Below are 17,727 nucleotides of genomic sequence, written 5' to 3' on the forward strand. Positions count from 1 at the left end.
GCATTTACGTCTTGATATGTGGAAGTTAAACTGGTGGAATTATTGCACGCTTCAAACCAAACTTTTTATTTCAGGCCTGATACAATGGTTGTAATCCATCCCATATATCTTAAATATTGACCTGTTTTTCGTTTAATGACTTTAATTTGAACAAAATACTTTCATGTAACAGAAAACACATTTTTATCTATTTCGCAGAAGTCCAGAAAAATATAATGATTTTTTAAGATAATGAGACAGACTGATTAGATTAAAACTTTAAAGTTTTCTACTTCAAGAAATCTAATTAAGTATTCAAAGCTACAAATCGTTGTGGAGTTTATTCCACTAAACTCTTAGAAACTGAAAACTCGTTAATCTTTATTTACATAAATCATATAATACGGTAGCCATATAAAGCAAAGTTTATTTACTATAGCATATGTATGATCTTAATATATTAAGCCATTTAACTATAAAAGTATAAAATGGTCTTGTACTTGCAAATTAATAAAATGCACGTCTAGGCCAACCCTAACTATTGTCTGCCCGAAACAAAAGTTTTTATTTTGTTATTTACCAATATATTCTTTTTTTTGTGTGTCCATTTACTTGTTAAGAGTTTGAATTGTAGGTGAATATTAGTAATTTATAACAGGATATTATTTCTGAAAAACTCTTTATACAAGCTGTCCGCATGGAAATTCTAAAGACTTATAGTACTAAAAACTGTACTTCGATATCCTTTACGAGTATAACACATATAGCCTACAGTGTTGTTTTGTGCTTCACAATAAACAACCGAACTTAAGACTAATTTCTTTTATTCCACACAACACCGTCATCTTCTATCTGTGGCAGCTCTTGTGTGAGAATATTCAGCACTTTTGTGTATGGCGCATTTGTTATATTATAAGAAAACTGAAAACATGTCATTAAACAAACGCAATGGTGATACTCGTTTTGGTTTCTTTTAGCCAACAATGTGAGAAAATTGATCCTATCTAAGCACAAAAATATCGTAGATGAAATACGAAAGGAAAGAGAAACAACATAAGGTGTATCTATATATGTATAACAGCCAAACGTATGTGTGTTATACTCTGTATCTCCTGAACGGTTAATCGTAAAAGAAATTACATATAAAAATGTTTATATTCAAGAAAACATTCAGGAGAATTATTAATTTGTTTGTAATTTCTCAAATTTCATATTCATCCATTAGTTTTCGTAAGTGCTGAACAGCCAATCGGAGAAAAACATTTATTAGAAACAAAAACGTTTCTTTTTATAAGAGAATTTCACGAAAAAATAGAATTTTCTCTGTTGACTGATTAAATTAAACATTTCGAAGATAGAAACATGAGCGAAAGTAACTAGAAGAAAAAAACATGTTTGAATACATATTTGTTTTTATTCGGTCCATGATTATATATGTATAATTCCGGTATTATATACACGCATCATTTTATTGTACGATGTCGAATAAATTGATTTGAACTGAACATCTTCCCTTTGACATTTCTTATAGAAATGATAAATGTCAGAAAACGCTCATTTTAGTAGCAGTCTCTCCTTACACTCATTAAAATAACAAGGAACGGTGATATATAATAAAAATAATCCCCAGCGCTCTATTGTTGCTGAATGCAATACATTACATTCAGTCTCCTTTGTTTAAAATCAAACGCAACGCAATTTTTCTTATTGAAATAACATGTGGAATGACAAAATATTGTTGTAAATGACCCTCTAGACAATCATATTGAATATACTTTCTGATCCAAGTGTTCGGGTTTACTGTACATTTTATACTTATTTATTACTATTTTTAGGAAACGTACAGCTGACAATTTTCAACGAGCATCTGATAGTTCTGTTCTGTTGCGCACAATCTGGAAGTTGTTAAAGCATTAATTCTTATAGCAGCAAATATTAGAAAGTGTGATAAAAGCTAGGAACACTATTTAAACGACACACATAACTGGTCCAGTGCACCTTTCTAATAAGAGAAATAAACTTATATCATTCAACATGGTTTCTTTATTCCACTTTCTATCTAAGTAACGAATTACAGAAGAAGCTTTGCCAACAGATTATGTTTATAAATAAATTATACGTTGATTTTTTTGGGAAGGAGTATTTAGTTTGAGAATCATTTAAAATATACACTGTGGTTTTAGTTGAAATGCTGCTTTGTGTGTTAAGCTTAAAAATGGATTTGAAAAGTCAAGGAACACAGCTTCTATTGCTAGTCGACTCAAAAAAAAAAACAACGTAAAACGAGAAAAGTGTGATTTAACACAGATTGCACCTATTTTATAACACTGTTTATCCACGTACCTTGTAGCTTCTCACACTTAAAGAAATAAAAATCATTACTGTTCAATTAGGTGTATTATAGTATTTGTTATCTACTTATATTTTATATTATAATTTCAGAATGACACAGACCTATGAATTTAAAATTGATAAAAGTTGTTTTGGTTTTAATAACAGATTGTTCATAAACCAGCAACGCAGATTTTGAAAATAACATGAAGAAATTGGAAAGTAAAAAAATTAGATGAGATTGTCACGTGATTTACCTCAATGAACATTTTTGTAGTTACGTTAGGTTCTGGAACGATGGATAAGACTCTTACTTTACAACTTGTCTAAAAAAATCCACAGCCAGTGGTTGTCAACATTTTAAGTATAACAAAATGTGACCCGATTTTAATGAAAATGATTCACTTATTTAAAAGAACATGTGACGTTTTGTAACAAGTCCGAATAAGATGAAAAAAATAGATATTTTTTTGTGATTGAGTATACAGGAATTAGTGAAAAACATAATATACCACTTTAATATATCTTTAAGCCGGATGGTTAAGGCTATCGACTCGTAATTAAGAGTCGCGGGTTCGAATCTTCATCACGCCAAACATTCTCACCCTTTCAACCGTGGGGACGTTATAAGTGACGGTCAACTACACTCTTCGTTAGTAAAAGAGTAGTCCAAGAGTTGGCGGTGGGTGGTGATGACTAGCTGCCTTACCTTTAGCCTTACTCTTTTAAATTAGGGACAAACAGCACAGATAGTCCTCGCGTAGCTTTGGGCGAAATTTTGAAAACAAACAATTTCTAAGCAGCAAATTCGTGCTTTAGAGACAAACTAAGATATGAGCATAGAATCACATTCGTTCACCATTCACACGTCTACGTACACTATAACGATAGAAATGGTAATAGTTAACAAATAGTTTCTGGCTCAACAAGAGCCCGCGAATTACCCTGGTGAACAAAAAACTTTCCTATTGGAGAAAACTCAAGCTATTGACAATAATTTGGTGGTGCGATATAATCAAATTCTGCAAAACCTTATTTTAAAAATATACTATAGTTCTATAATGTGTTTATATTGTATACTATAGTTCTATAATGTGTTTATATTGTATACTATAGTTCTATAATGTGTTTATATTGTATACTATAGTTCTATAATGTGTTTATATTGTATACTATAGTTCTATAATGTGTTTATATTGTATACTATAGTTCTATAATGTGTTTATATTGTATACTATAGTTCTATAATGTGTTTATATTGTATACTATAGTTCTATAATGTGTTTATATTGCATTACATATATTTAATAAAATAATTTAAAATCCTAACTGCCTTCAATTCAAGTAATGTTCCAAAGTGTAAAAATCACAAATAGTTTCTGATACACATGTGGAAAATGTATATTACAATTTCAGGAAGTAGAATATCACACACAAGATAAAGGTACTTAACACTGTTATTTAGGTGTAATATTAGCGACTAATAGAAATAATGAGCTCCACGAGTGGAGCACATCTGAACTGAGAAATTGACAGAATAAGAAAACAGCAAGTATGTCATTTACAGTACTCATCATATGACGTAAGACCACAGATCATCTAAGTGACTGTAATTTTTGTATGACTAATGTTTCTGGATGTTCAGACAAAATGACAGAAAAGCTAAATAACCTGATTCGTGACTTGTTTCTATCAAAGTAACATGGGGAACTTCTTGGTTCCCGTTTACAACAATGGTATTTATTAGATCCAAGAACAAGAGTTACAATTTATCAAAGTCATCAGTCTTAAGGAACACAGAAATACTAACTGTTGCCTTGAACTACTTTTGTAATCATACCGTCTTTATCAGTGCATTTACAATAAAAGTCACTAATTATAGCTAAGAAAATAAACTAGTTCCAGAAAGTACAAAAGCCATTATTTTTATCGGGTCATTTTCTAAATAAAATCATATCCTTTACACTAAAAAATACAAATATCTGCCAGATAACATACCCTGATGAGAAAACCGTTAACACGGATATGATATGATAAGGTTACTTAATGTTAACATTCCTAAGATATACACCCTTGTGCAAATTAATTGAAACAAATGGTCATTTTACAATATTTTCAGCATGGCGGCCAGTGTAGGCTCGCTGGACCCGCTGATTTCCTTTAATAGTCATTTTTTCACAAAAACGGCGTCATTAGCTGTGTTTTGCAGTACGGTCGATCTATTTTGGGGATATATGACGAAATTTTGAGGAATATTACGTCATTCGAAATTGCGTTAGAAGGGCAAGGAGACCAGTCAAAATACAACTTCTTATCAACTCAATGAAGAAAAAACGGTATCAATGGGGTCTGAAATACAAGAACTGGACGCAAGAACAATGGAGGAAGGTGTTATTCAGTGACGAGACTCATTTCTTCGTACAGGGTAAAAAAAGTCTGCATGTTCGCAGATCTCCAGGTGAGAAACTTGGAGAATCTCACATCAATCAGTTCGTAAAACATCCCTTGAAGAAGATGTTTTGGGGCTTTTTCAGCTACTATGGCGTCGGAGGCTTACATATCGTAGAAGGTATGATGCGAGGACCACAGTACATCGAAGTTTTGCAGAGAAGAGTTGTTCCAGAATTGAAAACGAGATTTCCAGATGGATCTGGCATTTTTCAGCAAGATCTGGCTCCGTGCCACACATCGAAACTTGTGAAGAATTTTATGACTACAACGCGAATAAAGGTGCCTGGAAACTCTCCGGACTTAAATTCTATTGAAAATCTTTGGGCGATTTGTAAAGAAAGACTTCGGGGAAAAGACTGTACTACGAAAGTTAAGCTAATTGAGACCATAATTGAGGTGTGGTACCGCGATCCAAAAATTAGTAAAGATTGCAGTCAACTCGTGGACCATATGCTAAAACGGATTAATGATCTTCTGAAAAATAAAGGCGGTCATATCATGTATTAATTTGTGCGTAATGTTTGGATTCTCAGAAATAAAACGCAAAAATTTAAAAAAAATCGTAATTTTGCGTCTTGTTTCAATTAATTTGCACAAGGGTGTAATAAGGTTGCCTAACAAAATTAGGTTGACAGAATGAGGGGCTATCAGTAATTTATAAAAAATTCATTTAAGTAGACCAGTTTACATGCAGCAGTAATGGACAATACATGGCCTCCTAAAAAATCAGCCTGAGTCACTTCCTGCATCGTAAAATATATATTATATATAGGTAATTTTTATTTAACTATATCGTGTTTCACTAATGGCTGGTAAAGTGTGTGTTATGGTCCTTAAGGATGTTTGAGGACCGTAGATTTGGCCCATGGATTAGATTAGGTTGCTCACCACTATCCTGAAATATGGAAGAAAGTTTGGAATCACAATTGACCATTAGGAAAGTTATATAAATCAATATTTACAGTACATATAAGGAACCTCTTCAAAGAGAATGTCAATGACTAATGCCACTGACCTGAAGAAAAAAGATATGGAAGTAATGTTTTGTTCCCTTCTCGTTAAATGCCACAATCAATACATTACATAGTTATTAGTAATACGTGTTTCCTTATTTATATTATTTTAGGAATTGTTAAAAATAATGAGAGTTTCAATTTTTATCTGGGGCTCAAAAACAAAGCACAAAACTATAGTATGTGATCGAAACTCGAATTTATGTATTAAAATTCCTCAAGGTTACCGCTGAGTTACCGGAGTGTAAAAAATAAATATCTGTAAATGTAATCTGGTAGTATTATCAGTATATTAGGATTTACTTACCTAATGTCACAAAGTCCTATAGCTCAAAATTTCTAACATAATTTAACCTTTTCATTGTTACTTTGGTTATTAAAGTTTGATTATTAGTTTTCATTTTTACACTGTTTCACTTGACTGTTAATAGATGCCCTGCATCTGTCATACAATATACTTAAAGTGTTTTATAAAACGGTGAAATAAAAAATCTCTCACCAAATGACGGCTCATAGATCAGAGCAATGTTATCCCACTTCAGCCAGTCAATAGCTAGACCCATGACAAAGGACAATGTTCTGGCTACAGTAACTCGGGGGATGGGTAACAAGTTCTTGTCGCACTTTCCTAGTGTATCCATAAGAATGACTGGGTTTCTCTTCCAAAAATCATGTCGTCTACAGAGATCTTCTGCTTTTTCACATGTCATCCACATGATAGTGATTCTCTCCCTGCTTCCGGTAACAGAGATATCTAAGTAAACAGAACAAAATCTGAAATTTCCAGTTAGATTAATTAAGACCACAGAAATTATGTGCATGTTACTCAACGCGTAGCAAGTTTTAACACACTCGTGTCATTATTTGGAAAAATGTTTTTCACGCATGTTATTTAATTTAATGGCAGGGAGAGTGTGTGTGTGTTTCTCTTTTAGCAAAGCCACATCAGACTACCTGCTGAGCCCACCAAGGGGGCATGGAGAGAAAATAAGTAAAATTATAGATGACATAAAAATAATATAGGTACACAGATTAATTCATTCAACATTAAACAAAACCATCTATTATTTTCATGAAATAAACAACAGAGACATCAAATTAGGATTACATATGTTATACGATATGTAAAAGGAAATATGAATCAAAACCTGTGATTTAATTCACCTTTGTTTAATAGAGACCAATATTACAAAAGAATCGCTGAAACATGCTCAAAATTGTATCTTCTAGAATCTCTTCAAAAATAGTATTACTTAGTTTAAATTAATTTAAGTCACACAAAATTACTTAAAATATGCTCAAAGCTGGTACTATATATACTTAATATAAATCAAAGGATATAAAGCACAAAAGATGTTTAGAATTAATTCAGAAATGGTATCCTGTAACTATTACATACACTAAAACTAAACAAAATTACTGAAAATATATTCAAGAATGATGTTTCTTGTTAACACTAAAATCCCCCAAAAAAGTACCTTGGGTTTGTTTAAAAATTGTATTATTTATGTTTAACATACACTTGTAGTTGTTTCTTTGTTTCAGTCTTTTGTAAAAGGTATTATCTTATGGGCCAGAGAAGGTAACTACTCAACAACACCCACCACCATTACATGAGTTACTCTAATCGAATAGTGGGATTTGGTCATATTTCGTATAACCAACCAGAGATACAAAGTACCTAGGACAATCTTCTTTGTAAAGAGGCACAAACCATGTATCTACAACATAATACACTAATTATAGGGTCACACTCGGCACTTCATATATACTAAACTTGGAGAAGTACTTGAAATGAGTTCTAGGTTCTAGGCAAAAACATCACCCTATTGGTGGCTGTTTGCGTCAGTAGATGCTGAGAGAGAGACTTTATACCCTTCCATGCTAAAAATTGTAACGAAATTAGCTGCACAGTTTTAAGTTGATACCATAACTTTCAATTTTACGTTTTATTTAAATGTCAAAATGTTATCACAAATAGGAATAACTGTCACAAACGTTATTCGTTTATCATAGACAGAATCTATTGATAAAGAACATGATCAGTGAATTTCCTTTACTTTGATTTAAACATTGAATTTTCTGCAACGATTTTGATATTGTCCTTATTTCTCTCTCTTGATAGGGTCACATGAAGCTGCATATGAGAAAAAAGTTCTTTAATAGGAAGAGGTTAATCTGTGCTGGAGTCCGAGTTTGGCTTTTGCTTGATGTCATGACGAATGCTGATGCCATTGGAATTTTTTTTCTATCGTAGAATAAATGAGAACTTGCGTTCCTAAGAAATATGAAGAATTCTTGAAATAAAGATTATTTCACCAGCAAAGCTTCCAATTGCAATCCTCTCCTCTATTATGTAATCTTGAAGACTGGTAACAGTGTATCTCATGTCGTCACTATGTCCATTCTGTAGGTTTATATTTCAGCAAAGTGTTTCTTCAATGTCGATAAAACTTCCCCTTCTTCAAAGTCAGTAATTGTGCAATACTTAGCAAGAATTCTTGTGGAAACTGATAATTTGTCTTTTCGTGCTGAAAGTATTGTATTTCGATCACTCGGAGTTTCGACAGCCATTATTTACCTGTACTGTTAAGCCATGTTGGCTAAATATGAACTTCTCCTCAAAGGTTCCTCTTAAGTGTGTCATTACTGCTGCTCTTGTGACATCCTCTTCACTCCCTGAAGTCAGATCCTGCAGCTCTCTGCTCTTGTCTGTATCGAAACATCCTCTTTAGTCTCTCAAGTCTCACTCTCGGATTGTGCAGCTCTTCTATCATGTTCATTTTGAGCCAACCTCCTTATCCTCTCAACTCTTCAACTTGTGATCCTGCATCTCTCTGATCATGTTTATTTTGAGACATCTTCCTCAACCTCTCAAATCTTTGTTTTTTAGATTTTGCAGATCCTTACGTTTTCACATATTGAGACATTTTTCTTAGTTTGTCTTCTTTTTGCTTAAGAGATTTTTAAACCCTTGTACCCTTTTCTCTTTTTTCTTGTTCATTCCTTTTTGTATCATCATGATTATAACTTTCCCATGTGAAATGACTTTCTTTGGATCCTTTTATTATAATTTTTAACACACCATAAAAATACAAAAATGTCTTTAAACAATCAACATTTTACCTCTGCAGCAATATGTTGATGTTTAAAGACGTTTCTATAGTTTTGGTTACATACATAAATAGATACATATATATATATTACGTCTATCATAGTAAGACTGTCTGAATCGTTAATACTCAAAGTGTGAATTTTTTTATGTTTTTTGGTTCTAGTGCCGTTCAAAGTAAGGCGTTACATTATAAAAATTATTTCGATCGCGTATATAGATAAATACATATATACATGCTACGTCCCTTATATAATGAATTTGAATGTGCACAAGAAAGGAATCATACGCGTGTATTACGTACTAAAATCGTATAAAAGTCATTAGAATATGTTCAGATATGGTATAATAACTCCAAAAAATATTTCTAGTTTAAAGTCCAATAAATTCACAACGAGTACTTATGTTCAAAAATGGTGTCGTCTAGGCTTAATAGGATGGTGTTAACAAGCTGCCTTCCATTTAGTCTACAAGTTCAACATCAGGGAAATTACCTTTATAGCCCTAAAAAGACACAGTTTGATCTTTGTAGGTCCGTCTTTTGATACGCTTGTTGGAGATTAAAAATTAATGTTTATCAAACAAGTCAAGCACTTTGGTGGATCAGCGCTAGGTTTACGGACTTAACAACGTTAAAATCCGAGACTTGACTTCTCGCAGTAAATAGAGCGAAGATAATCAACTTTGTAGGTTTCAATACAAACAACAACAACAGACATTTAACATTGTATTCAGTCTCCCTTCTCCAACCCACTCAAGTCTACTTTTTATATATTTGCTAGTGAAGTATAGTCTGGCCTTTTTTCTGTTATCTGCATTTACCACCCGAAGGGTAAATCAGCGTACCTAAAAATACCACAATATCAGCAATATTTATTTACAATACATGTTAAAGAGCTTATTAACACTAATTTCCATCATAACAGACTATGTTCTTATAGCGAAATTAGCCTAATAATGAACATAATTAATTAAGTATACTTTCCTTACGTTTCATTTATCTATCATGGCAAACTATGTGCTGAGGGTTAAATTAAAAATCATCCTGGCAATCATTACAGTTAATTAAGTATACACGTTTTTACTTGTAGTTATAAGGATTATGATGCATTGTTTGCATTGTTTTATCTGCTAGGTACCCTTGCTGTTAACGGAGTTTTTGGTCATAATCCCAATAATATCTCACAATATTTGGCCAGCTTAATGGATTTAAGTTACTCCTAAAATAAATTTGTGAAGTTCATAAGGAAAACAATCTCTATAATACTATTATAGTAATATAAATAAAATATTATGGCATTTGATATACTAAATAGTATACTCAATACTGTTAATGAAAGGAACAATAAATAAATTATGTCAACGTCTTATAGTTGCCTTACTTGTCATGTAATAATGGTACGTAACCTAGAAAGTGCTTTGAAGTACCATGTATATTTGAGGGTCGGCACGGCCAGGTGGCTAAGGCACTCGACTCGTAATCCGAGGGTCGCGGGTTCTAATCCCTGTCACACCAAACATGCTCGCTTTTTCAGCCGTGAGTTTTTATTAAGTTATGATCGTAAAAGCCCTCGTATAGCTTTTCGCGAAATTAAAAAAAAAAACGCTCTATCGGCAGTTGTAATAATTACTAATCGTAGTATTCATACCTCATTGAAAAAAAACTTAGACAAAGTGAACAGTCTCTGACAAAAGTAATTTGTTTCTGGGAACTACCACACCCGAAAAGTGTTCTAATTGTGCTCTTTAATCATAAGCAATTCAATACTACATACAAAAATTACATGGACAATGATATAATCAAACTTTTACGTACAGTTTTATTCAAAAAGTCGTGTTCTTGTTACTTGGAGAGTATTTTAATACGTTTTATGAAGAAGATGTTTTTGCCAATACTAGAGCTATTTTATAATTGTCTAAACCTTGAATACTCAAAGTGTGAAAAGTTTTACGAGGGTCGTGGATTTGAATCTCCTTCACTCCAAACATTTAAGCCATTTCAGTATGTAGTATTGAAGATGTTATAATGGTAAAATAGTAGCCCAAGAGTTGGTGGTGAGTGGTGATGACTAGCTGCCTTCCCTCTAGTTTTACAGTGCTAAATTAGGGATGGTTAGCGCAGATAGCCCTCGTGTAGCTTTGCGCTAGCCGTTCCTAATTTAGCAGTGTAAGACTAGAGGAAAGGCAGCTAGTCATCACCACCAACCGCCAACTCTTGGGCTACACTTTTACCAACGAATTGTCCATAACATTATAATGTCTCCACGGCTGAAAGAGCAAGCATGTGTGGTGTGATGGGAATTCGAACCCGCGACCCACATATTACGAGTCGAGTGCCTTAACCACTTCGGCCATGCCATGCCTAGTAAAAGTTAAAGGCTGAATTTGTTACGTAACAGAGCTGATTTTTTGAAAATAATACGTCCAATTCTGCATCAAAGGCAAACTCATAATATATGGATAACAAGGAACCATTTAGTCATTTCAGGTTATCTTTTCACATCCATTCTTCACTAAAATTTTAAATCCATTTTTTATTATGTGGCAAATCATTGATTTCCTTCTTAAATTTTTATAAAGGTTTTCACTACTGGTAACGACAAATATTTTCTTCCAATATGATGACATTAAAATACGGTCAAGAATAAATCAGCTACTATTATAATGCAATGACACTAAAATGTGATTACCAATAAATCCCTTTTAATTTAATGACGCTAAAACGCGGTAGGAAATAAATTCCTTTCAATGTAGTAACTCTAAAACATGATAAATAATAAATCCATTTCAATACAGTGACACTAAAACATAGTAGGCAATAAATTATTTTCAATGTAATAATGTTAAGACATGGTAAGTAATAAATCATTTCTTTTTCAACGTGATACTACCAAACAAAACATATAATAAGTCATTCTTCCAATATAGCGACAGTAACCATGGTAACAATGTGTCAAGTTTCCTTGCAATATAACGGCACTGAGTATAGCAAACAGTAAGTTAACCACTCTTATAATATAATGAATGTCAGCATCTAAATATTAAATCTGCCCCTCTTACAACGTGATAAACAATAAATCAGCTGCTCTTAAAATATAGTGACAATGAAAACAGTTAACAATAAGTCATTCATTCTTAAATAACAATGATACTAAATATGGTTAAAAATAATTCAGGCGCTCTTACAATATAGAAACAATAAATCATGGTAAACAATACTATTAAGTCAGCCACTTTTAATAAAATAACGGTAGAGTATTGTAAAGTAAGTCAGTCACACTTTCATTATCGTAGCACTAACATGTGGTTTTCAGTGAATTACTTACTCTTCCAATAATATGTGGTCAACTGTAGCTAATCGTTCTTCTAACAAAGTGAAGCTAAAATGTGATAGAGAACAAGTCACTTACTGTTTTCCCACATCAATACGAAAACATAGTTAACAGAAAGTTAATCATTCTTCCAGTGAAGTGAAGCCTAAGGACAGTAAACATTAAGTATCTCTTCCAACACAATTACGTCGAAATATGGTAAACAAATATAGTGGCACGAAAAGACGGTAAACTGTAAGCCTGTTACTCTTCCAATAAACCGAAATGAAAACATCAAAAATAAAAAAATTAGTTTTTCTGAACAAGTTTCTAACAAGAATATACAGTTTTAGAATTAGATTCCCTAACCTGAGATGTACGTTTGCTCTTAAGTACTCATAAATAAATGTACAACTATCAAATACCACATATTAAAATCATACCAACTAATCTTCCTTCAAGTGACTTGCCACAGTATACATCAGTCGCCAACATGGAGTTGTTTTCGCGGGTCCACCATATTTGTAGATCTGTATACAGTTTATCTACCTTATCATTGTTGCAGTCTTCCACCAAGCTTACTAATGGCAATCAAAAAAACATTTCTTACATTATTTCCACACTTAGGCACTTTTACTTGAAACATGTATATACATATTTTGAGACCCCAAATGAATTTACTTTAAAGAAAAATGTTCAACTACCGAAAGTATAACTTGGTGTAGTTAAAATATCTGACAAGAACCTAATTACTTCCTCTATTGCTTAGTTTCAAATGACAAGTACAAATACTATATTACTTACTGTGTTGATTAGTTGTAAATGAAAGATAATGAAAATACCATGCCACTTTATGTATTAAAATGGGAACTTTAAAAATATCACATCACTGTGTATATTGACTACAGATGAAAATGGGGGGGGGGTATAAATACTACATTTATGAGAACAATATAAATACCACATCAGTCTCTATTATGACTGTAGATGAAAACTGGAGATATAGATACCACGTTACTTCATATGTCAACTAGTTGGAAACTATAGTTATAACTATTAGATACTTTTCAGTATCGACTGTCCATAAGTGATAATTATAAAAACAGTACTATCTTTACTGTTTACTCGCTAATGATAAACGTAACATGATATCACTGTTAGTAATGGAATTCATAAATACCTTGTCATTTCTTATCGTGATCTTTAATTACTAACTTAACCAGAAAGGTAAAAATTAAATTGTATATGTTTAGCTTATAATATTATAGATATAAATATACCGTATTACATTTTGTATTCTCCGTGTATCCAGTACTGATTAACACATCACCTCTTGTTTAAAACTCGCTTATAATAAGGAATGTGAACACTGCTATTTATTTCTAACTGATGTAATCGAATATAAAAATTCAGAAAATAATTAAACCATACATGTTAAATTATTAGATTTTTTACCCAAGTGTTTATAGATCTTGTACGAAATATTTAACACATTAGCTTTAATTACTTTCACTGGTAAAGTTCAAACTAAGATTTCCAACTTAGTAAGGTTTTAGAAAAAACTAAAATAAAAACTGTTTCTATCTATACATCAGTACATTGTTTCTTTTTTCTTCCATATTGCGAATGTTACTTAGACAACATCGCGCTTGTTTAAATAACAGATAGACATTTTAAACTCGTCAACTTAAATATCTCAGGTATTTGCATACAATATCCTCTGAAATAACAAAGGATGTTTCATATTCAAATTTTTATTTGGTATGAAGTCTCAACAGATAAATGCCAATAAAAAGTTTGCACATTAAAAATAAAAAAATAGCTTAAAGATATTTACCTATTTCTAATGACGAAATACCAACTGGGACGAAAATAAGAAAACCAGTAGCGAGACCTAAATTAAACATGATGAGTTTGTAGTTAGCTGTAGACTGGTGCGTCCTCTCCTGTTCACCAGTCTTTCACGGTCTGAACTTATACCATCCATTATTGATCTACGTGTTACTAATATTTGTCACATAATAATTATACTTTAGGAGATTCGACTAAACGTTTCACATGTTATCTTATTCTTTGCAGTTTCACATTGTATTAATATTTACAAAATTAGAGAAAATAGAGTAATGTACATGAACGAAAGCAATGAAGCAGATGTTTCATGGGTGTGAAAACTACCGAGTTCTAAAATTACTCTTGACTACTTCTAAATATTATACACAGTTCCAGTTCTAACCGGCAAATACGAGTGCTAATAGAAACACTGAATAATAGACTTCATTAACTTATTATGATTTTTATTTTTTTATTTTGTAAAACAAGACGACAACTAAATATCGGTTTACGTGTAAGTATAATGCAGTCCCATAACAATATTAACCTCGTTTCAATTTCAAAATGTAATATGTTTTCTCAAATTAAGTTTAATGTATGTTTTTATGTGGAACATTATGAATTAACATTTAATATAGAATATGTAAATAATACGTTAAAATGATACCGTTACTTAATATAAATAACTCCAATATACATTGTTTGCTGTTAAACACGGGACCTGGCATGGTCAAGCGCGTAAGGCGTGCGACTCGTAATCCGAGGGTCGCGGGTTCGCGCCCGCGTCGCGCTAAACATGCTCGCCCTCCCAGCCGTGGGGGTGTATAATGGTACGACTAATCCCACTATTCGTTGGTAAAAGAGTAGCCCAAGAGTTGGCGGTGGGTGGTGATGAGTAGCTGACTTCCCTCTAGTCTTACACTGCTAAATTAGGGACGGCGAGCACAGATAGCCCTCGAGTAGCTTTGTGCGAAATTCCAAAACAAACATTGTTTGCTATTAAACACGGATTGTATTTCGAAGACTTTTCTTCTAAGATGCAGAAAAATTGTAGTTTACTCAGAGCAGTTTTAGAAAATAAATGACCCTTTTTTTAAGGAAAATGTAATTTACTAGAGAATAAAAATCAGACTAAAATATAATATCCAGGCTGGCACAGGTAAGCAAATCTGAATCGAAGAATAATGCAGAAAAATACGTGTAATCATGGAAGACGTTAATGAAATGAAAACTTGGAAGTTTATTAATTCGGAACTTACTGGTGGAATATGTATCAATAGCACAACGGCAAGGCAACAAAAACATAATGTTAATCATAAACACACTAATTCACAGCCAAGAGAAAAAATCATAGAATCTGTAATTATAAGCAAAAGTGATACATTTAAAATTTATGAAAAATTTATGCTTCTATATCCATAGCCAGTGTAATATTTTAAATAAATAAACTATAAGACAATGTTCAAACTTTAACATGAACACTTCAGTGGAAAAGAAAAGACTTGTTGGTAGCGTAGATAGTGACTGAAGATCATGAGCTAAGCCTTTTAATTCAAAGTTCTGTTTGACTCATAAACTTTCTCTTTGTTATTAAGTTTAAAGACCTCAGCTTCCACAACCTGGAAGATCATGTGTCCTTCATACTTCGTCCTAGTTCCGACTGATTTCGCACTTTATAACAGAAGCAGAGTAAGAATTACATTATTTGCTCCACAAGTAATGCTCTTCTGATCTACATCAATGATAGCAGTGGAAATACTTATGATTTTTCGAAGCTTTAGATAAGAGGGACTTCTTTTCTCTCGTGGATAATTTAATTCTAGTTTGTTTGAACCTCCAGCTAACAGCACTGCACGCACAACTGATTAGATTAAATCATCTCCCTACTGAGGCATTATGGTCTCAGCTCCGGATAATGCTGAGTTGTTTTGAATTTCGCGTAAAACTACACGAGGACTATCTATGCTAGCCGTCCCTAATTTAGCAGTGTAAGAGTAGAGGGAAGGCAGCCACCCACCACAAACTCTTGGGCTACACTTTTACAAACGAATTCACCGTAACACCCGGCTGAAAGGGTAAGCATGTATAGTGTAATGGGGATTCGAACCAGCAAACCGAAAATTAGGAATTTCGCGCCTTGACCACCTGGCCATGCCGGTCCTCGGATAAAGCATCTATGTATGAAGAAATATTTATTGCTTAGTGTTATAGATTGAAAACAATACAAGGTAATGCAAAGTACTTATTATACTAAAAAATGTGTCGGTTTTTGAGACGAAAACAAAAACTAACTAAATACGTGAAAAAGGCTGTTAAAGTAATTAACGTTTTTTGGAAGAACGGCGTAAATTAGATACTGTAAAGACCAAAGTAGCGTATGAATCTTAATAGATTTAGAATTAAAGTATACTTACTCATGTATGGAACAATTAATTATATTATTCATAACATTTGTTATGATGCCTTCCTAAGGGCCGCTCATGGCCAGATGGATAAGGCACTTGAGTCGTGATTCGAGGGTCGCGGGTTCGAGTCCCCGTCGCACAAAAGATGCCCGCCCTTTCAGCTGTGGGGACTTTATAAGTGAAGGTAAATCCCACTATTCGTTGGTTGAAGAGTAGCCCAAGAGTTGGCGGTGGGTGATGATGACTAGCTGCCTTCCCTCTAGTCTTACACTGCTAAATTAGGGACGGCTAACGCAGATAGCCCTCAAGTAGCTTTGCGCGAAATTCAAACCAAGCCTTCCTGAGTTATCGTATTAGTAGTTTCAAAATAAAAACACTAAACGTTGGGTAGAGATAATGTTAATTCGCCTTTATATTCGTGCAAGTAAGTTACAAGAAATAAACAGCTTAATTAAACTGTAGTATCAGAAATAAACTTGTCTGAATGTAAACACCAGACATTATACTGGATTCTCCAAGTAACAGCACTCTACCGAAAGACATCAACCATATTCGTGATTGACAACAACTAAAAAATGACTAAGGCCGACAAAACAAGATAAAAATATTACTCAGGTGGCTCCTTCAAACGGGAGAAATGGTATAGTGGTGATGTTTTTTTTTTTAATTTTAGAATGGAGTGGGTTATTTCAAGTTAAAAGCTGATGGTTAGTCCTAAAACCCTTCAGTGGCACAACGGTATGTATGCAAACTTTTTACGCTAGAAACAAACCGGGTTTGGGTACCAATGGTGGGCACAACACAGATAGTACATTGTGTAGTTTTGTGATTAACTTCAAACAAACACGAACTAAGAATTTCTCATATAAAAATGTGATATGTAGTTATTTATTACTTGTCTGAAACTTCAAACTGGTAAACTATAAGACGTTTCAAGAGAATTCACAGCTTGCATATTCTAGCCTTGACAAGTATTACATTAATCACAAAGATTACAGTGTATCCTATACATATGTGGCCATGAGATGTCTTTTATGATGAAACAAAAAACTCTTTCCATGATGATGTATTTTTTGGTAAATAAATTAACTTATATCATTTTAACTGTGAATCGATAAATATCAGAATATTTTGGCGAAAGACCCTCAACAAACCTCTCAAACAATACAACTTTGGACAACATGTTGCCGTTGTGATATTTGAAAAGGCCCGGCATAGCCAGGTGATTAAGGCACTCGACTCCTAATCTAAGGGGCGCAGGCTCGAATCCTCGTCACACCACACATGTTCGCTCT

General features: G+C 33.1%; 1 protein-coding gene across 1 annotated transcript in view; it reads right to left on the reverse strand.

The window, feature by feature from the left end:
• LOC143227209 (glutamate receptor ionotropic, kainate glr-3-like) overlaps positions 1-14,221 on the reverse strand; it is a 52,916-nt gene extending 38,695 nt beyond the window's left edge. Inside the window, exons 1-3 of the mRNA XM_076458697.1 lie at positions 14,035-14,221; positions 12,641-12,778; positions 6,274-6,528 (exon numbers count right to left, since the gene is read on the reverse strand). Of these exons, the coding sequence (XP_076314812.1) occupies positions 6,274-6,528; positions 12,641-12,778; positions 14,035-14,104 (463 nt within the window). The 5' untranslated portion in view covers positions 14,105-14,221. The remainder of the gene's footprint in view (positions 1-6,273; positions 6,529-12,640; positions 12,779-14,034) is intronic.
• Between the last annotated feature and the right edge of the window lie 3,506 nt (positions 14,222-17,727).

This window comes from Tachypleus tridentatus, chromosome 9, assembly GCF_004210375.1.
Source record: "Tachypleus tridentatus isolate NWPU-2018 chromosome 9, ASM421037v1, whole genome shotgun sequence".
Classification (NCBI taxonomy): Eukaryota; Metazoa; Arthropoda; class Merostomata; order Xiphosura; family Limulidae; genus Tachypleus; species Tachypleus tridentatus.